At 43.4% G+C, this 22,958-nt stretch overlaps 1 protein-coding gene across 1 annotated transcript; it reads right to left on the bottom strand.

The window, feature by feature from the left end:
* Positions 1 to 5,254: 5,254 nt before the first annotated feature.
* On the bottom strand, positions 5,255 to 19,929 carry efhd1 (EF-hand domain family, member D1). The gene is made up of 4 exons (XM_061718742.1): positions 19,520 to 19,929; positions 16,874 to 17,021; positions 14,313 to 14,447; positions 5,255 to 7,243 (listed from the first exon to the last, which is right to left on the bottom strand). Exons 1-4 carry the CDS (start codon positions 19,843 to 19,845, stop codon positions 7,109 to 7,111), a joined length of 744 nt encoding a protein of 247 aa, XP_061574726.1. The 5' UTR covers positions 19,846 to 19,929; the 3' UTR covers positions 5,255 to 7,108.
* Between the last annotated feature and the right edge of the window lie 3,029 nt (positions 19,930 to 22,958).

Below are 22,958 nucleotides of genomic sequence, written 5' to 3'. Positions count from 1 at the left end.
TTACTCCAATTGTAGCTACAGTCATGGCCTTTGAGGCACAAATATGTTTACAAGTTTTCTACAGACTTTCTGTTTGCACTTTGTTATTGCACTAAAAATGTGCACTATTACAGAATGGATGTTCTGCTTTCTTTCTATTGTTTTATATTCATTTATACAATTTTAAGTCAAGCAGGACAGGTGTCTGTTTAACAAAGATACTTATTTTATTCAGTTCATTTTGTTATTTCGTATTAAAGTGAATTGCTGGATAATAATTTGTTTTCCATGTGTTGCATTCAAAAATATGCCCGATGGTGAATTCAAGTTCGAGTCAAATAGTTAAAAAATCTTTTTACTCACAAAAAAAGGGGCAAAAAAAAATTCACCATGCCAGAAAGGTGAAGGCAATCGGGTCGGGCAGCCCTGTTAAAGTGTATGTGCGCTCAAAAGCCGAAAATGGCGTGCACACAAAAAAATCCTGATTTATAAAACCGTCTGCACACAATGTTCTCTTTATAAATCAGTCCAGCTGGAAGGTTGCGCACGTGAATGTCCCTAATACCCCGCCCTCTACACGCCCACTTTATACCATGAATGGTGAATGCAAACTACTCCATGACTGTATTTGCATATGAATGAGCCTGCTGAGCATGCACAGCGGCTTCCTGCAGCCTGTTGGGCGTCAGGATGAATGAGACGTGTCGAGCCACCCTGCCACTAAATTTCACGGAGACTGAGATGGAGATGTTGTGGATGAGGTGGAGGACAGGAAAATGACATTATTTGGTGGTCACAGTAGTTGCATCACTGACAAAAAGAAAGCGAGTGAGTGGCAGCACGTCGTTGCTGCTGTAAACGCCGTGAGTGCCACAGACAGATCTGTGGCAGAAATAAAAAAGAAGTGGTGCGATCTGAAGGTGGAGGACAAGAGGAGAGTGGCCCGGCATTCTGTCCTCAGTCACTCTACAGTTGGAAGCAGTGGGGTTCCCGGTGTCGTGCCAAAAAGTTATTGCCTGCCAGAATCTGATTTCTGGCCACGGGAGCGCGCACAGCAGCCCATTGAGCGATAGCGCTGAAACGTCAGATTTTCAGATGATCAATGAGCTAATCAATTTTTGGCAGGTAAAAAGACCCATTTTCAGGGGAGAAATCAGACAATCTCTTTATGGCACGACAGCCGTGTCCTGACTGACGCTGTGCTTCAAACACAGAGGGACACGATCATTCAGCGCTATTATATTATAAGTCTGATATGTGATGACATTAAAAGTATGACATGAATCTGGCTTCATTTCACCAAAAAAGTAATAATCAGTTGCTATCCCCTCACACATCTATCCATCTGCGCTTGTGTGTGATTGAAGTCAGTGGGGAACCTTCAGGGCCTTCTACGCCTTCCAATAATAATAATAATAATAATAATAATAATAATAATAATAATAATAAAGTATTCAATAAAACAATATTTATCTCATTTAATTTAATACAATATATTTAACAAATTTTCTCTCATCCATATTCTAAAATTAAGTTTACTGTCAAGTTCATGTCCTGAAAATCTGTTATCCAATCAGAATGGTCTGTCTCTATTAAGGCCCGGTTAGCTGCTCATTCATTGGTCAGGACTCCACAAATCCCGGGGAAGGCCAAGCTATGGGCCTGATTTACTAAAGGTTTGCGTGTGTAAAAACGTGTGCAAACTTGACATCACCCGCAAACCAAAGTGCAAGCTGATCTACTAACAGCGTGCAAAGAGGACTGTGCCTCTCAAATGAGCAAAATAGCACACGCTATTCATTTAGTACTTTTGCCCTGATGAATAATCAATATGGGGCGTACCCGCCAGAGAGCGCTATATACTGGGAGGGGAAAATACAAATAGGTTCATTTACCACACGCAATGAGATTTACCAAGCCTGAAAGTTATTGCGGGGATTGTGATTGCGTCTGTATTTAATACGTTCGAAAGGAAGGTGCTAATCTGCCCAGCATTACGCACCGATGGCTGCTGTTATTGTGGTTTTGTGCCGTATTCAGCACCCCTGCCGTGAAAAGCACCCCCTCATACACACTCACACAAACACATACTTAGGAGTTTATATTATATATATTTACAAATATTATGGAAGACAACACAGTAAGCAGGCTATTAATTAATGACATCAATAACCATTTACCCAATTTTTGTTATCTGTGACTGTGATTGTGGGAAAGTATGACTATTGTGGAATCCATGAGCGCATTTAAACATGAATCATTAACACAAAACTGGACGCTAAACAGAACGTGACACGGAATGAGAATATCATTTTTGTCATTGTGTGTACGTTGTCATTTGTAGTAAATTAAACATGAGCATTTAGTCCTTTTTGACATTTACTCGTGAATAAGAGATCTGTGGGTATATGTCGACGAGGGGGTGCTTTTCACGGCAGGGGTGTTGAATATGGCACTTTTGGTAATGTTTAAATTTCTTTGCTGTAGTTCATGAATGTGTTTATTTGCCTCTTCCACTAATATTTCTAACTCCACCGCGTCAAATTTCATTTTGCGCATGCGATCCTGCTTTCCATCCAGACTCTCCATGGCGCAAACAAACCGTAAGACACGCAACACCTCATTTAAATACTGCTGTTTGCACCTGTTATCAATTGCGCAAGCATTCTTAGTTGATCACCCGCAAACCACACAACAGCACGTGCAAACTTTTTCAGTGCACATGCAATTTAGTACTCTTTATTTAGGATCTTAGTAAATCGGGCCCTATGTGTATTGGTGTGGCGAGGGAAGCGCAAATCGACCAATCACGGTTAGATTTCAAGTGGGAGGGAATAAAACAAAAGATCATAGGCCTTCATGAAGTCCCAACATCAGATCTGGTGAGAGCGGTTGAGAGACGGAGTAAAATGGCAGAAGACGTGGAATTCATTGTACTGTTCCTTTTTTCCGCGATGATTTCGTCTCTGTGATGAGGCGAAGGCCCAGCGGTCGTGCTCACGGTTCAACACTGATTGAAGCAGAGGACCAACCAAAAGATGGAAATGTTTGTGGAAGCAGAGCGTCTTCTTCGGAAGCTCCTGGTGAGACGTCTGGACGGTCTGAGAAGTGGACCTGGGACAGCTGAGGACCAGTGTGGACCTTTGAAAGTCAGAAAAAGCAGAATCCGGACCCTTAAATAGAGGACTCTGGCGGACTCGTACCCTTGCTCTTCTCCATCTCTAATACTGAATCTCTAATACTGAATCCTAACTAGGCCTGTGTTGAAAAAACTCGATATTTCGATTCTAAATCGACTCTCATATTAATTCCTAAAAATTGATTCGTATGTTGATCGAAGATCGATATTTTTTCATCATTACAACTTTTGATATTTTTTTGTTTATGCCCAAAAAAGGAATGTTTTGTTGGACACAGGAATAAGTGGTGCCATGTTTTTGTCTTTAAATATGTTTAAAGGTATGAAAACATTAAAGTTTTCAGTTATGATTGCATAAATTGTCTATATTTCATTACTTTATATACTGTCTTGGGGTTACATTTGCATAAAATGCTAAACACCAAATTCTCAAAAATTAAAAACCGAAATAGACCGAAAATGGAAAAATTTTTAACAGAATGTGTTAAAATATAAAAGTGATTTCATCCGTCTCTGTTTCCTCCCTGGATCTGTTTGGTAATTCTGACCCACAATGTTTCTGAAAGCAGTTCTATCAGCATTCTGGGAGCTGATTGGTCCTTACAGCATTATTAGCTGCAATACTTGCTGTTGAATCTCAATATAATACTAGTAGTAATATGTTGCAGAACTACAGTCATATCATTCATGCAACAGCTGAAAAAACAGTTTTAATAACACTAACCCAAATCAATATTGGAATCAAATCGAATCAAATGTTGATAATCGATTCTGAATCTTAAGAATCAGAATCGATTCTTGACATTTGAATGGATCCCCAGCCCTAATCCTATCTGTGATGGTTGAACAGTAAAGTGGCCGCTGGACGTAACAGAAACAGAAACAGCAGTCCGGTCGTTGTTCATGAGGACTTTATTAAAGTGAGAGCTTTCCGCTCCTCACGGAGCAGGACAACATCTTCACAGGGGCCTAAAAATATAATCCAACGTTAGAGATTTTGGCAACTTACATCTTTCTAAGGAGACACGGAACAACGTAAACGACGGTAACAACGAAAACCCGATCGGATCGAGCCTTTAAACGAGGAATACTGCAGCGGGTGAAAGGAGGCTTTGAGTGCGACGTACTCTGATATGGAACCGGCCGGTCACTACTAGTGCAACACTTCCTGGAGGATTCAACTCTGGTGACTTTGATCGGCTTCTGTGTGACGGTTGTGAAGTGAGTCCTGATGAGCTCGGACACGCTCTTGGTCGCTGGTGGATCATCACCACGTCTCTGCAAGTACCGGGCCCAAAGTTTCAGAGGAACTGGACACCCCCCTTTGATATCACCCATGGGGGTCTGAAGAGGTGTTTGAAGCTTCTTAGGACTTGGATGTTCAGAATGAGCAGGTCTGGAGTAGGGCTGTGCGATTAATCAATTTTAAATCTAAATCGGATTTATTAATCAAGACGACGTTAAAAAAAGGAAAATCGGAAAATCGATGTTCCTTTTTTGCAGCTGGCTGCATTACAGACAGAGCTCGTCTAGTCATCTTTATTTGGTCAAGAAAATTGTAAATGTTGTCACTTTACTAAACTCAAGGAGGATTTACAGTATCTTGCAATTGCACTTCATTCCCAATAGGGAAATTTGTTTGCTATTTTTCTTTAAAAATAAAGATAAAATATTTGAAACTATTTATTCCATTGTCTTTTGTAGTTTTACCAAAAAATTGAAATCGAAATCGAAAATCGGGTTTTCAGAGAAAAAAATCTGGATTTTATTTTTGTCCAAAATCGCCCAGCCCTAGTCTGGAGCTGGATGGAACACTGGAGGTTCAGTCCCCACCATCCACCCCGGTTCAGTCCCCACCATCCACCCCGGTTCAGTCCAAGACCATCCACCCCGGTTCAGTCCAAGACCATCCACCCCAGTTCAGTCCCCACCATCCACCCCGGTTCAGTCCCCACCATCCACCCCGGTTCAGTCCCCACCATCCACCCCGGTTCAGTCCCCACCATCCACCCCGGTTCAGTCCCCACCATCCACCCCGGTTCAGTCCCCACCATCCACCCCGGTTCAGTCCCCACCATCCACCCCGGTTCAGTCCCCACCATCCACCCCGGTTCAGTCCAAGACCATCCACCCCGGTTCAGTCCCCACCATCCACCCCGGTTCAGTCCCCACCATCCACCCCGGTTCAGTCCAAGACCATCCACCCCGGTTCAGTCCAAGACCATCCACCCCGGTTCAGTCTCCACCATCCACCCCGGTTCAGTCCAAGACCATCCACCCCGGTTCAGTCCAAGACCATCCACCCCGGTTCAGTCTCCACCATCCACCCCGGTTCAGTCCAAGACCATCCACCCCGGTTCAGTCCAAGACCATCCACCCCGGTTCAGTCTCCACCATCCACCCCGGTTCAGTCCCCACCATCCACCCCGGTTCAGTCCCCACCATCCACCCCGGTTCAGTCCCCACCATCCACCCCGGTTCAGTCCACACCCGGGATGTCAGTTTTCCGGAGGGAGCTGGAGGTGGAGGTGTAATACGGTCATGTGACCCCACCTGCAGACCCAAAGAACCTCACTAAGTCCCATGAAGCTGTTTTTTTTCATGTTTATTCTCCGTGTTATTGTTGACGGAACCGCGCCGGGTTGCATAAAGACGACGGTTCACTAGTGCGAGAGTTATCCCGTCAGTACAGGGGGCAGGAGTTCTGGACCAGGGGCCCCTCTCATCAGTGACGGAGGGGCCGTGGAACGAGTTGAGTCGCTTAGCTGCAATAGATAATAAACGTAACGTTACGACGTTTCACACTAACACGTTTATCAGGAACGTAGCACATTTGCAAAAGGACAAACCCAAACTGGAATGACGACAGAAGTGAAGACAGTGTAGGTAGTTTGTGCGGGGGAAGCAGGGCGGGGAGTACCGGTCCAGACCTGGATATGTTCTGAGATGGTTCGCATCAAGCAGAACTTCCGGATGCAAACGGCTCACAGTACTGCAGCTCTGTGAGCGTTTGGATCTGGAATCGGAAGTGAAGAGAAGGTTGGCAGAGCCAGAAGATGCTACAGGCTCTTTAATATCCGATTGGGCTCAAACGAGTCCAGATTTTGACCGGGGCCAAATGAATGCTATTTAAATTGGAATGATTGCAAGCTCTCTCTCCGGCTGTGTATCTAACGAGTGAGCAGTAGCCGGGCTTCCATCTTCACATTGTCAGGGTCACCCGGCGCTGGGGTTCGAGGGCTCTTCACAGAGTTAACCATCTAAAGTTCAATAACCACAAAAAAGGTGGGTTTCCGTTAGCAGGGGCCCGGGTTAAAACCCAGGAGACTGGAAGTGGGCCGGGACCAACCTCCGCCCCAGCGCTGCCACGTCTCCATCGCGGTGACGGACCCGGCAGGATCCAGTGACCTCAGCGTAATCGTAACCACCTGGCTCATCACCTCACTCCCCGTCGGGGGCTAGCAAAGTCCTCTTGAACTTTGAACTCCAAGCAGCAGCGGCGCTGGGATGGTTGCTGTGGCGACACACGGCGGTGGACGTTGGGAGGGCTGAACATCCTCCCAGACGCCGTTCAGAGCCGTGCTGAAGGACCAAACCCAGGGCAGGAACCGGTCCTGGTTCTGTGCTGTGAGGCAGGTTCCTGGTACCCTGCTAACGGAAACCCACCTCACGAGAACTCTGAGTGTCTGGCTCCGGAACCGAGGCTCCGAGGAACCGAGGGCAGGAAAGGAGGAGACATGCGGGAGGTCAGTACACATGTGAAACAGGGAACATCCCTGCTGATGTTCAAATGGAACAGCTGCACAACATCTGGCATGAACGTATAACCTGGAACTTGTTAGGAGGTTCTATTCAAGTATTTTAGTAGGGATCTACTTTGATGCGTCTTGCTATCTTAGCTGAAGGTGTTCGTTACAGTGTGCGAGGAGAGTGAAGCCGTGTTTAGGAAGCCAGACGCTCCCGGAGGCTTCCACGGTGCCGACGGCGGCGTCACGAGCAGAAGGTGGACTGCAGCTGCTTGAAGGCCGCCTGCCGCTGCTTCTTATCTTCTTCCTGTCGCTTACGCTCTTCCTTCTCTTCCCGGATCTCAGCCTCGAACTTACTGCCCTGAGACAGGGCCTGGACCTGGAACAGAACCACAACAGAACCAGAACAGAACCTGAGACAGGGCCTGGACCTGGAACAGAACTAGGGCTGCAACGATTCGTCGACGTTGTCGACAAAAATCGATAATCAAAATTGTCGACATTGAATTCCATTGTCGACAATTGTCGCCTGACGTGTTTTTCCAACGGAGTGAGGCGTCTCACTTCAATACAATCTCTGCCGAGAGTCGCACATGCACGATAGCGTCTCTGCAGCTGCGGATAATAAAACTTTGGGAGCATTTTAGCCTCGATACGGCGAATAAAAAGATGACTTGCAAGGATTGCAAAGCCAACGTTGCTTTTCACGGGAGCTTGTCGGTAAAGCATTTGAAGAGAAAGCACGTTGGAGTGTTGAACGAAACGGTAAGATATTAAGCCTATTTTCATTTGTTAAATTAATTAGTTTCATTCATTAACTTTGTTTATTTCATGTTGTTTGTTAGTATTATTTGAGCCACTCACAGCTACTCTCGTTGCTATAACCTCAATCACATAATTGATGCAGCGCGAAAGGCGAAAAAGCTTGTGATGATGACAATGATGGATTTGCATCTAACTTTCAGTCAGGTGACCTATGAACTGTCAATTATCCATCAAGCTGCACAATGATCATGTTAACATTAAATCAGATAGATTTGTCTGGACTTTTCTCTTGCGGGACGGGAGGAGACACTAAATCAATGCATCTCTATTATCCTGCAGCATGAATTCTCATGAGTTTCGCGGATGCGGGCGTGTTGAGCCGCATTTTGTAATACCGGTGCATTTTGTAATAAACGTCCAAAATGTAATAACTTTTTCATTTCATTTTGTAATAAAGCCGCATTTTGTGATAAATTTTGCCACATTATGTAATAAGTTTTTGCATTTGGACAAGATTATTATAAAATGCACTTGCAACTTTTTAATTTTCTAGGAACAAACATGGTGCATTATGTAATAATACCTATTATCATTGTTTAACAATGAATTCATACAAGAGTGACTTTTGTTGTTTTTTATGCAATTTCCCTTGGAGCTATGTAGCCCAATAAATCTATGTATAATACTCCAAATATAACTTTAGTTGCCTATTTGAAGTTTGGAATTATATAGGCCAATAACAAACAAATAAACTATGCTTTAGAATTGTTATTACATAATGCACCATGTTATTACATTTTCTAGAGAAAAAAAAGTTGCAAGTGCATTTTGTAATAATCTTCTCAAAATGTAGTAACTTATTACATAATGCGGCAAAATGTATTACAAAATGCGTTGAGGTAGTTTATTACAAAATGCAGCAGTTTATTATAAAATGAAATGACAAAGTTATTACATTTCGGACGTTTATTACAAAATGCACCGTTACAAAATGCGGCTCAACAAGGCGGGAGCAGGATGAAGAAAACAGTCCCGCTATAGCAGGGCTCTAGTACCATCTTTCTTGTGTTTATTATCATTTGCCATATAATTAAAGCAACTTTATACTAAATTTTAAAAAAAATTACTACTTATCCGATTAGTCGACTAATTGTTTCAATAGTCAGTGACTAGTCGACTATTAAAATAGTCGTTAGTTCCAGCCCTAACCAGAAAGGAACCTGAGACAGGGCCTGGACCTGGAACAGAACCAGAACAGAACCATGTCCTGTTTCAGATGTTGGCTCCACCTAGTGGCCGAGCGACGCCCCTGCATTGGTCTGATGCGGAGCAGATGCTGCTCCGGTCAGGTGTGTTTGAGCAGAGACATCAGAAACACGGGGTCAGTGGCTAAAGGGTAAAGAGCTCGAGCTCCCAGTCCAGAAGTCCAGCGGCTGGTGGAAGACTGGTGTCAGAGGAGACGCTACACAACGGGGAACATCCCCGAGACCACTTCCATGAGAAGAACAAAACTCAAAAAGGACAGGACTAAGCACAACGTTTAGAAGGGACAACCCTGCTCAGGAATAGGGATGGGAATTGAGAACCGGTTCTTGTTCAGAACCGGTTCCCAGTGTTTCAATTTCATGGAATCGTTTGGAAATTTTGCAAACGATTCTCTTTTCGATTCCAGTGGGAACGAAACGACATCATCACGCACGTTGCATAAGTCAGGCCCAAGTTCAAATATATCCACAAATTAGCCCCATATGTGCCAGATCTAAATTACAGGACTCAACATTAATCCACATGTTTTGGCTCTGTCCGAAGTTAAAGGAGGATTGGAAGGCTATAGTATCTTCCAAGCTCTCTCCACGGTGTTAACAGTTAAAATCCACCCAAACCCTCTGGTGTCTATAGTTGGGATTATTCCTGACGGGATGAAGCTACCTGTAGGGGGACACAAAGTAATGGCTTTTACCACCCTTCTGGCACGCCGCCTGATACTGTTGGGGTGGAAGGAGGCTGTCCCACCCTCAGTTTCTGGATAAGGGATGTCAAATCTGAAACTGGAGAAAATCAGGTATACACTACGGGGCTCTGAAAAGAAGTTGTTTTAAGTTTTTTGATAAACCCTCAACACAAGTGTAGTAGTACATTTTTGACAGATACCCGTATTTGGTTGCTGACGTCTCATGCCATGTCATGCTGCTTCAACAATCCGTTTTAGTCTTCAACTATACTGCGTTTCACTAAGGGCCAAATCCACAAAGAACAGATTGCGCCCGCAAATAGCGCTGTGAATTGCCCCGCATTTGCGCCCGCAATTTGCCCCGCTTTAAGGTCCTATTCACAAAAGATTTTGCTCTAATGATATACCGGAGCAAACACGCCCATAAAGTTTTGCGGCTGAGTGCAATTTGCACTTGTCTGAGTAAGTGAGCGGAGCTGTTTCCAGTGTTCTCCATATTTCAGCACACAGATTGGTCCATAATGAAAACTGCAGAAATAAAAAATAAAGCGAGTGAAAATAAAACGCTGTGAGGCGCAAGGGCGCAATTTCCACTGGGAACAGGAGGGACATGCCCCCCCACTTTTCAAACTCATGCTTTTGTCTCTCTCCCCCCGTTTTTTTTTTTTTTTTACAGTTTAAGAACTAACGGTAGGCTCAGCCAGGGCTGGACTGGGACAAAAAATCGGCCCGGGCATTTTGAGCCTAGACCGGCCCACCAGGTATTGATGGAAAGAAAATGAAGCCTATGAATGAAAACAAACGTTCTTGTGACACCGCTTGTACACTGTCTTGTTGGTGTGTATGTTCTTGTCTAATAAACCTAAACCTACACCATCCCCCCCAGTCCCGTTATAGATGTACTTAGTACTGTTTCTGAGTAGACCAGCAAACTTGTATGGCAAGCCGTTTTAACATTTAATAGCTAGACTGGATATGTATTGCAGATATCTGTAATTCAATTCTTCCTAGTCAAAAAGAACATTTCAGATATCTACAATGATATATTTACCCATTTTAAACAGGGGGAATGCATTCTGACAGCGTGAAATACTGCTGTCAGAATGCATTCCCCCTCTGTTTATCATGAAGGGATGCTCACACATCTTTCAAATTCATACTGCTGACTTCTTTCACCACCACAGATAAGTCCTGTGATTTTCAGGCTGATATCATCATATTTGACCATTTTAAACAGGGGGAATGCAGCCCTGCCTCTGTTTTTACTAACTAATGACCATGAATTGCCTAAACAGTGGGTTCTTCCAATATATGTATACAAAGTCTTTGCTGCGATGGCATCACTGTAGGTAAACATTTCTCCAAAAAGATTGATGTATTATTTCACCCACCCACTAATAATCACAGCATTATTAAAATTTAGTGACAATCAGGAATCCAAACACCACTGTCCCTGTCAAAAAAGCAACATAAATTTGGAGTTGCTAATTTAGTTTTATAGAATATATAAGATATTGAATATGAACTCATCATTCTTCAAATAGTAGCCTATCAATAATAATATCAATAATAAGCCACGCGCTCTAATGTTGTGACTACTCCAGCCAGAGCTGCCTGGGAGATTTGCGAGGCCCTGTGTGGAATGGCCGGGGGGGCCCCTTGCGCGAAATTCTTTGGGTTTTTCGGGTTGGATCGAGTGTCTATATGTGCAATTTTAACTCTCCAATTAGCAAAATACTGGATACCTTCCCCTGCCTCATCATCATTTGGCTTGCCTCGATGCGGGGCCCCGCGGCTGCTTGAGACCCGGTCGGATCGGTGATTTTTGTAACAAATTTATCAAACGAGCCTTTCAGAGAGACATTAAACTCTTCCATTTTCTTTAGTTTTTTTCTTTTTTCATCCCCTGATGGAAATTTCCTGATCCTGTCTCGTTCTCTCGACATTGTGTGACAGTTTGTTCCAACTCCACCGTCTGGATCAGAGCAGCTTGTGTCCGCGCTTGGTCTGATCAGTTGTACTGAACAACAGACACGCGCATCATTGCACATATATTTATTGATATGCACAGACTAGTACACATTTAGGTCTGTAATGGAACGTGACTGTTGATATTTATAAGGGAAAAAACGAAAAAAATGTGAAAAAAAAAATGGCCAGCCCACCCCTGGGCTCAGCCTGTAAATCCTCAAGACACTGTGCGAAGAGCCCCGCTCCCCCTCCTCCCTCCTCCCTCAGTGCTGTTCAAGGCTTATTTATGGTTCCGCGTTAAATCGACGCAGAGCATACGGCGTAGGGTACGGCACGCCCACCGTACAGTGCGCGTCGCCGCATCTTTCAGGCCCTTTTTGTGCGCAAGCAAGCTTTATAGATGAGGTCCCAGATCAGGATCTGACGGTAATTCATGTTCTGTGTTTTGCTACACACACCTACAGGTCAGCTGTTAAACACACACATTCTAGATTTATATGCAGTGTTTCCCCTACCATTATATAGGCCTGGCGGGGCCGCCAGGCCAACGAGACCCCCCGCCAGGCCTAAAAAAAAAATCAATGATCATTTACGTTTAGGAGGCTCTGTGCAGCGCTGTTCTGCAACGGGAGTCAACCTGCTTCGTTCCTAGTAACGCTGCTGAGAGCGCAGGCATATTATTATATATTATGGGATGTATAGAGTTTGTAGCTAGCCAAAAAAAAAAAGAAAAATATCGCGGGTGACAGACAACATGATATAAAGAAATGTTTCTGCCAGGTCCGTGTGTTTGTGTTTGCATGAGACGCTGCAGGGAAGCATGGCGGAAAAAACAGCGCACCAGGCGTCCGCGGGGTCCTAGCGCCAGCCATGTATGAGCCTGAACCGGTCCGACTGGTGACCCAGTAAAAAACAACGCATTTAAACATCTGGCTGGGATCCCAAATTGCTTAATAACCATAAATACAGCCCTTAGTTGTACCACACTCCCCATGGTAAATTTCCAATTTGTTGTTTAGCTTACATTTTTGTTCTGATAGAGCTTCTTTTTTTGGTAAGCAATAATGACGAAAATAACACAGACAATAGATTGTCTTTCCAGTAGAACCACTAAAGGTTCATTTTTCCCCCAGTCAAATGCATGTAACTCTGTTATAACAAAACGGGAAAAAAAATCTTCTACAATGTTTAAATTATTTATAACTGATATAATCTCAATTGTGAATAGGGATGTTTTGTCACATATGCCGTCAGCACAAGCAGCCGTTAAAAGAGGACCATCCCAGAGGGTTTTCATAGAGATCCCTCTGAAATATATAGAAAAGATGCTCAATGCTCATATGGGGTCAGACCTTTCTGGCCCATGACACTTTGGTTAAAGGTTAGATTAAATCTTATTATTTCATTGAAGTGATATCATTCAGCAATATAGGCCTACAATGATTTTTAATGTAAAACTTTGTTATATTGCTACATGTCCAATATGCCGTCCCATGCGCCTCATCTGTTTAGGATTTTTTCGGTGGGTACCACCGGGCCTGAAAAAAATTCTAGGGGAAACACTGATATGTTTATATGGTGGAATTGTTTGTAATAAAGCAGCCCCTTTATGGATGAATCCTGAGCTCCGTCCTGTTATTTTTATTTTTAAATCCGCGATAAGTCCACAACCCCACTTGATCTGACTGTGTACAGTCATGTCTGACTGTAGATTTCACCTTTAATATCATTCAGTATCACACAGGCTTGAATGACATTGAAGAGAGAGAGAAACAGAGACAGACGGGGAGTGAGGAGTTTGCGCGCAGTTTAATACACGCTTCTGAAAGACGGTATTTGCTCCACTATTTTTGCGTGTGGCAAATAGCGCTGGCCTTTGTGAATTAGACGCTTTTTGCAATGAGGCTTATTTGCATAGAAAGGGGGCAATTTTGCGCCGAATGTATGAATATTACCTAATTTACATGCATGCAAATGGCACCGGCGCAGACTGCCACTATTTGCTTGGCAGCGCAGTTTGTGGAGCAATTCGCCCTTTGCGAGTGCTTTGTGAATTAGACGCTCTCTTTTTGTCTCATTTGCACCGGTTTAGCGGCCGCAAAAGCCGCGCAATCCTTTTGTGGATTTGGCCCTAAGTGTATAATTTTTGTTATACAAACATATGTTGTAAAATTTCTGTAAGCAGAGTTAAGCCTAACGTCATTGAGTGACAGCAGGGGTAAGGGAAGTTCGCTGTTGGGAGGGAATGTTTAATGTTTTGTTTATGTGTAAGTGAAAATCAAAAAAAAGAACGATGAAAGAAACATGGCGACCAAGGGATCAAACGCTTGACAGTCCGGTAACATTTCAGTTAAAAAGACAACTTGCAATACTTGCCAAGTCAATATTTCGTCAGAGGGAGGAAATACTACCAACATGCAAAAACATAAGTGCACACAGCAGCAATAACAATCAATGACTGGCGTTTTCGATCTGCTCCGGACCAACGTCAGTGATTCTCAACCCAGCAGCAGCAGCAGCAACGTTAGCATGTCCTTGGCTAATAATACTGCAGGTAACTAAGTAACTAACGGACACTGCCTATCATATTAGCACCATTTGCCTCATTGTTCTTTTTTCCCCAAGTGAGAATCGATAAGGCAATCGATAAAGAACCAAATCGTTAAGCAGAATCAAAAATGGAATTGCAATCGTAAAAATCGTATCAATTCCCATCCCAACTCAGGAACGTGGACCACCACGACTACCATCGAAGACCTACCTTGGCTTCGAAGAAGTCTTTGGCCCCCATCACGCCCTCGGTGGACACGTTGATCTCCGACAGCCGGGCGAGCGCCATCAGACCGCTCTCCTCCTGCAGCTCTCCGGCAGCAGCTCGGCGGAAGATGAGCAGGAACTGCAGGAGGAACATGTTCACACACCTTCAGCAGCTGCCACCCCCACGCCCCCCTCTGGACCTGAACCTGAGTCCTGTCCAATGCAGTGGGGACAGGTTTGAAATGTGGACACAGCTGTGTGCATTCTGGTTTACACTAGTGATGCACCGATTGTTCGGTAACCGAAATTGTTCGGCCGAAAATGGCAAAAAAACACTTTCGGTGTTCGGTGGAATAAGTGGGAAAAAAAACGAACAATTAATAACGGCGTTGTAATATAAATAGACTGGCCGCTCCGTAACTGTTGCGCACCACATAAATCGTTGGCCAACCAAAAACTAACCACATAAGAATTTTACCTAACATTCACCAGCAGGTGGAACCAAAACAACATAAATCAATCTATTACAGGTGCGTTTAGATGACGAAATCAAACGTGGAAGAGCGTGGAGTGAAGTGGTGCGGTGCAAACATGTCAGCAGTGTGGAAGTATTTTAGAGTGGCACAGAATAATACAAGAATGGCTGTTTGCAATGAATGTTCTGCTCAAATATCTAGAGGGGGCACATCTGCAAAGTCTTTCAGCTACAAGTTTGATTTATCATTTGAAATGATAAAAAACCCTGAGCGCTTTAATGCATTTTTATTGTTTTAAGGCCTATGTTACAATGTTCAGTCAGTTAAGCCTAACGTAAGCTCAAAGATGGCCAAAAAATGTATTTAGCTAATTTATTTATTTTAAGTTATTGTTCTTTGCTGGTATAATGTCTGCTGGAATATTTAAGAAATGCTGGGAAATTAAAAAATGTTCAGTTTTTTATGGTCAACAAATGTTTTCTACCTTGTAATTTTGTAAAAGATTTTTTTCTTTTAAAAGCATGCCTAAATCAAATGTATTTGATTTATGCAATGGTGACAAAATCGGCAAAATAAATGAAAAACTGCGAAGAACCATGTTCGGTATTCGGCCAAGTGTTTATTATTATTTTCGGTTTCGGTTTCGGCCACAAATTTTCATTTCGGTGCATCACTAGTTTACACCCATCTGGGTCCACAGAAGGGTATGGTCCCTGGAGGACGTCCACCCCATCTGCTGTCCCTGCCGCTGCTGAGACCAGTTCCCCAGCAGACCCTCAGGACCTGGTGCCTTCCACCTACGTCCCGCAACAACTGCACCTGATCTGAGCAACCGTGGACAAGCTAGACTGGTTCAAAGTGGCAGTCCAAGTACCAACCCTGGTCTCCATCTGGTCTTCTGGTCCACGGTCATTCTGAAACCCCCATAGTCTCTAGGGGTGTAACGATCCACTAATCTCACGATACGGTACGATACCCGATATTGAGGTCACGATAATGATACGATATAGCAGTATTTTTTTTTTAACAACCTTGAATGAGGAACATATGACTGGAAAAAAATGTCTTTTATTTGAAAGACACAAAATACAAAACAATGCTGTGTGTTTGCCCTATTGTTACAGTTTGTAATGCTTTATAACTGTTTAAGTTTTAAAGAGAAATGCATCTTCAGTTTCATACAAGTAAATATATTTTGCCACAAACTGAATAGTTTCTCTCATGTAATAATCTTGACTTGACTTTTTTCTTTTCTAGAAATTTAACAACTAAAATTTAATACATAAATAAAAGTAAATAAATCAACTATGAAAAGTTATTTAGGTTATGACAGAGCTAAGAGCTTCACCTGCTCCAGCCTGATGCCGTAAGGTGAACCCCGTTATCGTTTCATCCTCCCACCTTTGGGGACGACACAATCTTTACATCATAAAACAGATTGATTCTTGCTCACCTTAGAAGTATAAGTTTGAATCTCAAAACCCTGCAAGAGTCCCGTGATCAGGACCGCAAAACGGAACTAGTTTCTTCTGAGCGGAGTCAGATTTTGGTCGGCGGGTCGAGGCGCGGTCGTCAGGTGATCCCGCTGCACCAATAGGATGTTACTAGTCAACACAATATATTCATATTAATAACCTAATATCAGCTACAGTTTGTCACCTCCGCGACACGTATCGTGAAATTTCGTGGCACGATATATTGTTACACCCCTAATAGTCTCCATCTAGTGTACTGGTCCATGGTTACCCTGAAACATTCCTAGTCTATCTAGTCTTCTGGTGCTCGGTCACTATGAAACCCCCAAGTCTCTATCTAGTCCACATGTCCCTGCTCAGTCTGAAACCCCCCTAGTCTCAAACTAGTCTACTGGCCCAAAGTCACTCTGAAACTTCCTCGTCTCTATCTAGTTCACATATTCATGGGATGGATGGCCCAGATTCTGCTCCTCTGGTGAGAGGACTGAAGGACTGTTTCAGTTCCCAAAGAAAACAGCAGCTGCATGTCCTCCTTTCACCTTCTCAACACTCACACATGTCTGTGTTTTCAATCCCCAACGCTCCAGAACCTGAGCAAAGAGGACACTTCTCACCTCCCTGAAGCTCAGCTTGCCATCAAAGTCTTCATCCACCTCCTTGATCATGTTCTTCAGGCCCAGGTGGGTCTGTGGAGCCCCCAGCTTCTCCATCATGAGTTTCAGCTCCATCAGGTCGATGAAGCCGTCTCTCCCGGTGTCATACCTGCAAATGAGAAACACAGGAAACGTTTCAGGAAACGTTGGAACCATGTCAGCAAAGGCTGTTTCACTCAGGACGGCATGTGTTTGTGAGGAAGAGCGGCCAGACGCCCAAACAGAGCTTCACTGGTTCCCTGGGTTACAATGCACCCGCAACATTCCAGGAATGTTCAAAGTAGGCGTCATGGCCGTTCCCTGACTGGGAATGACCTCCAGCGCGTCAGCCGGTAATCCTGGCAGCCTCCGGCCGGGCCGTGCTCCAGACCACCCTGACATACCGGACCTCTGCAGGGGCCCAGCCCTGAAAGGCCCCAGGACCCGAGGACCGCAGTCGGGTACCGAGAGTCAGCTGCTCAAGGGTCCTGGTGGCACTGGGTCGGAGCTGCGGCGCCACATGTTCCAGATGTTTATACCTTTGGTCAGAATAAATGTAGACTAACATTAGTTGGCATCATAGCTCAGCTGAGTGAACTGGCGTCTTCCTGGAGGTGACCGAATCCCGGCCCACACGGTGTAAGACTGGTGGTCCAGGTCCCGGTCCACAGCATTTCTGTTTAAATGTCTTGGTTCTGATGTGAAGTTGAACAATTTAACGTAGCGTTTAAGAATATTTTTAAATAAGTGGGAAACAATTTTATTTAATTTTATGTCTCAGGATATGTTAAGTTTGAAGTAATTTTATTTATTTTTATTGGAAGATTTAACAAACAGTTCACTAGTTTGCAAAATATGTAAATAAATGTACATTTTTCTCATCAAGGAAGTTTTTTCTACTTTTTTTTCATTTTTTAGGAAGTGAACTTGTTTTCTATTGTATATTCATAATCAGGCTTTCATTGAACAAAAGTAAGTGTCTGATTAATCAAATAACCAATTGAATAATCAATAACCAAAATATTGGATAGCTGCAGCCCTAGTGGTGTGCCATCGCTCAGCTGTTACCATGGCAACAGAGGATGGTTATATGGTGAATCCGCAGCATCTACACTAAAATCTCTAACGTTCACGAGCGTTTGGGGCCATGTCGTCACGCTGCATTGCACTGTGGGGGAATTCACCATGTTGTCATAATGCGTCACAGCGATATTTGTTCATTCTGTGAAAATGAAAGAGACTACGGAGCATATATTTTTCTAATGTGGTGTGGTACTTATGTTCTGGCGCGACATTCACAAATGGATAAAGCGAAGGATTTTATCCTTCCCAACTTCTATTTCTAGAGATAAAATAACATTTGGCATGTTTTTACAAAACAAAAGTGATGAACTCTGTTGTAATGTAATCTTCTGTTTAGCTTAATTCTTTATTCATTAAAATAGATATTTCAAGTCATCTCCCAAATTTGTTGTTTTTTTTAAACAAATTTGGATTATATTTAAAATCTTTAAAACTAATAACTGAAACAAAAGCACAAAAAATGTATGAAGTGTTAAGACATTTTCCCACTGATTTAGAAGACTGCTATCCTTATTTACCCCTTGTAAGATGGACTTTGTTGTATTATTTTACTTAAATGTCATATATTTAATTTATTTATTATTGTTTGCACCTTATTTTCATATAATATTACTGTATAATTGTCATGGGATATTCAATCTCTAGTCACTTTATTCTCAGGTTTACATACAGTGTCCAGTGTATTTATATCAGTGTATATAGGTGTGAGGATGTGTTATTATTGATATTCATATAACATTTGTGTGTGTGTGTGTGTATGTATGTGTCATATCCGAACAGTGCATGTGTATGTGCATGTGTATGTATGTGTTTGGGTGTGTGTATATATATGTTAGTTAGTTAGTTAATATTTATTTTGGTCAATCACAAACAAAAATCAACAAACAAGATAACACAGGTTTTTCCCTGGTCAACATTGTGATTATTTGACCGAAAAGGTCTGGGCTTGAAGCATAAAGCTTATCTACCCACCTTATAACTGAATAGAATATACAAAAAGAACAAATGAAGTATCATAAGTCTACACAAAATAATAATAATAATAATAATAATGACGACGACGACGACGATGACGATGACGATGATGATGATGATGATGATGATGATGATGATAATAGCAATAATAATGATAATAATAATAATAATGATAGCTCTGAAAACAGAACAGAATGTATTTGTATGGAATGTAAGTTTGTCATGTTTGTTTTATAATGAACCTTTGACACGAATAAAAGAATTGAGAATAAATAAATAAATAATAATAATAATAATGCGTCACGGCGCGTCACAGCGCACCAACGCACCACGACTCATACCAGAGCATCGCTCTTTAGCTCCTTGTGAAAAGCAACGCACCTAAAGTGCGTTTTAAATCTGTGTTTGTCATTCTTTATCGCACTATTATAACAGGCACGCGCCCCCCGAGCGAGCGCGGGCGCGCGCCCCCGTGTTTACCTGGAGGCGGCACGTGAGCGGTGGCGCTTTAATCCCGTTAATCACGCGCCTCATTCAAGCGCGCAGGTAAACAGGAGGAGGGGGTCTTACTTTCTGAACATGGCCTCCATGTCTTTGATCTGCCTGCGGGAGAACTCCTTGAACTCCGTGTAGGGGTTGAAGACGCGGTTGGGGTTGGGGCTGGCGCTGCCGTCCTGGATGTCCAGCCGGCGGCTCAGCGCGGAGCTCAGCTCGCTGGGGGAGGAGGCGCGGGGCTCCGCGGCCGCCGCGGCGGGGGCAGCTCGGACCGGGCTCGGCCCGGGGCCGGGTCCCGGCCCGGCTCCTCCGTCTCCGGCTCCGGGGTCCGGCTGCGGCTCCGGCTGCTGCGCGGCGGCGAGCCGCGACTGCAGCTTCCTGGCCAGCTCGTCCGATGCCATGATGCTGGTCGGAGGAATGGAGGCTGACGGAGAACCGCTGCACCTGTCAACACCTGTCAACACACGGCACGACCCAAGACGCCGCTTCCGCTGACCCTCCACAATAAGAGCTCCGCCCTCCACCGGCTTGCACCTGTCTTCACCTGTCAATCACAGCACGGCCCGCGCCGCCACTTCCGCTGCCCCTTCACAATAAAGAGTATCACATGCATGAGATGAAATGACAACCTGAATCGGTTTCTTTAGCATCTTTTCACTTTCTGTTTTCAGAGCTGTCATTATTATTATTAACATTATTATTACTATTATTATTACTACTGTTATCACAGTTATTATTATTTTTATTATTAGGGCCTGAGCACTTACAGTGTGAAGGCCCTGTTGTATCTGTAGGAATTAAATGGGTTTTTTTTTCTCGTTTTTATTTTTCCAACGAAATGAGGGCCTTTTTGCCCCAAAAGTCACCAAATGCACGCAAATGCACGCAAACCAGGCCTGGTGAAAAATTTTATATTTCATCCATCCATTATATACCTATACCTGCTTTATCCTTTGCAGGGTCACGGGGGTCTGCTGGAGTCTATCCCAGCTAGTTCAGGTGAGAGGCAGGGGTTACAACCTGGATAGGTCACCAGTCCATCGCAGGGCCACATATAAACACACAAACAACCAAACACACTCACACCTACAGGCAATTTAGAATCACCAATTAACTAGGATGCTTGACTGTGGGAGGAAGAGCCAGGCAAGCACAGGGAGAACATGCAAACTCCACACAGAAAGACCCTGCTGGGAGTCGAACCGGGGACCTTCTTGCTGTGAGACAACAGTGCTAACCACTACGCCACTGTGCTGCCTGCCTGTATCAGGGCCTGGCAGGAGAAAAATTAAAGTAATATTTTAGGGGAGGATGATTTTTTTTTCATTATGCACTTCGAGAAAAAAGTCTAAATGTATTTCAACTTTATTCACAAAATTTCGACTTTATACACGAAATTTCGACTTAATTCTTGAAATTGTATTTCATCATTAATCTCCACATTTGGACTTTTTTCTCGAAATTGTATTTCAACATTAATTTCCACATTTCGACTTTTTTCTCGACATTTTGACTTTTTTCTCGAAATGCACGATAAAAAAAAATCTTTCCCTCTCAAATACTTTTTCTCCTGCATGGCCCTGATACTCTTCCGTACATCTACGGAGCCCCTTGGTTAAAAAAAATAAAATAATGCGTGGCCACGCATTAATAACTCGTGGCCACGAGATAATTAATGCGTGGCCATGAGATATTAACTCGTGGCCACGCATTATTTTTTATTTTTTTCAAATGTCACAAGAGGGGCTCCGTGGTCATTGGCTTCATGTGAACTGGATTCATTTGGAGTTCAATTCAAGTGCTTTTAATGCTGAATCGAAAGGATTCTCTGCTGTTGTGTTCAAGGCAAGGCAAGTTTATTTGTATGGCACAAGGTAATTCAAAGTGCTTTAAATCAAAATTAAAAACAGCACGACACAATTAAAACAGTAAATAACAAATAAAAAGATAAGAAAACAGGTAAAATAATAAAAAGCACAAGTTGTTAAAAAGTAAGGGCAGTAGACTACAGCAGGTAAGTATTTAATTTAGGAGTAGCTTCAGTAAACAGTAATGTTTTTATCCTGATTTAAAGGATCTACAGTTGGAGCAGACCTCAGGTCTACAGGAAGTTTGTTCCACCGGTGAGGAGCAGAATAACTGAACGCTGCAGAAACCTTGCTTGGTTCTGGTTCTGGAACCACAACAAACCAGATCCAGATGAACCTCAGGGGTCTGGGAGCTTCATAGGAACTAACAGATCCAGATGAACCTCAGGGGTCTGGGAGCTTCATAGGAACTAACAGATCCAGCACGTATTTTGGTCCAAGACCATTCAGTAAGATAAGATAAACACTTTATTTGCACAAGTGCTGTTTAAATATAGATTATTATCATTCCCACCACAGCCTGAACCAGATAAGACATTCCTTCAGGTCCCGATGAGGTCGCATGTGTCCCCCCCCCCCCCCCACACACACACACACACTGCAGTGAGGTAATCAACACAGGAAGAGCAGAACACATTTATCAAACGGAGGATTCAACCAATATATAAAAAAAAACAATAGCAGGTAAGCAGTTGCATATCCAGGTCTGTCAGGATTTAAAATGATTAAAACAAACTAGATCTTGATATTAAAAGATGTGTTTATTTGTGTATTTAAAAGGATCCCCATTAGCTGACGCCAAGCAGCTACGCTTTTGAATTTTGTTTGTTTGTCTCTGCTGCTGAAAAGTCATCTGGATCCGTGAGCAGCTATGAAGAGACAGAGCTCCTGGTAGATCTGGTCGTTCCTTATCTCCGTCTAGATCCCTTTTTAATTCTCTCCTCAGCACCAGGTTTATGAACATCTGACCCTCAGAGTTGGATCCCCAAACAGATGTTTGTACTGACATTGCCTGTTGAATAAAATGAACCAGAATCCGTCAGAGTTGCTCTTTCTCTGATTGCCTCCTCCTGACTCAGACGTCTGACTCCAACCCCCGACCAATCAGTGGCCTGTAGTGTGATGATGTCAGATACAGCCGACTCAGCAGCTTAGAACCTCAGCAGAATAGTTACAGAAAAGTATCTACTCTGCAGGTTAGACCCCTGGTGGAAAAGCGCCAAGGCAAGTCGAGTCGGGCTGAGTAGGTACTAGTGGAAAAGCGCCAATCGTGAACATTTCCAGGTGTTATTTTGTCCCGTAGACACGTCTCAGCAGACCAGGACCAGGAGATGGATTCACCAATATGTTCTTAAGAACGATCTTAAGAAATGTCATTTCTTACGAATTTCTTATTTTTCCTACTTAAGAACTTCTTAAAATATGGCTGTATTCGAAATCACTCAATCAATTCAGTAGCCGCTCCAGCAGACCGTTCACACAGCAGTAGCAGCCAAGTATCCCAGAATGCATTTCGCACCAAAACGACAGCAGAAGCCGAGAGCTAAAAGCTGTTTTAATTTCCGCTGTAGCGCTGTTAATATGCCACTTTATTAAGTTTTAATATTTTATCAGGCGTAAAAGTAACCGTTAAGATCCCCAACCTG

The sequence above is a fragment of the Cololabis saira genome, chromosome 4 (genome assembly GCF_033807715.1).
Source record: "Cololabis saira isolate AMF1-May2022 chromosome 4, fColSai1.1, whole genome shotgun sequence".
Lineage (NCBI taxonomy): Eukaryota > Metazoa > Chordata > Actinopteri > Beloniformes > Belonidae > Cololabis > Cololabis saira.
Note: the sequence above shows the minus strand (reverse complement) of the source record. Positions and strands in the feature narration are given on the sequence as shown.

Coding starts and splice junctions, on each gene's coding strand:
- efhd1 (XM_061718742.1), bottom strand. CDS start 19,845: ATGGCATCGGACGAGCTGGCCAGGAAGCTGCAGTCGCGGCTCGCCGCC. Junction 17,022..19,519: donor ATGGAGGCCATGTTCAGAAA/GTAAGACCCCCT, acceptor TCTCATTTGCAG/GTATGACACCGGGAGAGACG. Junction 7,244..14,312: donor AAGACTTCTTCGAAGCCAAG/GTAGGTCTTCGA, acceptor GTTCTGTTCCAG/GTCCAGGCCCTGTCTCAGGG.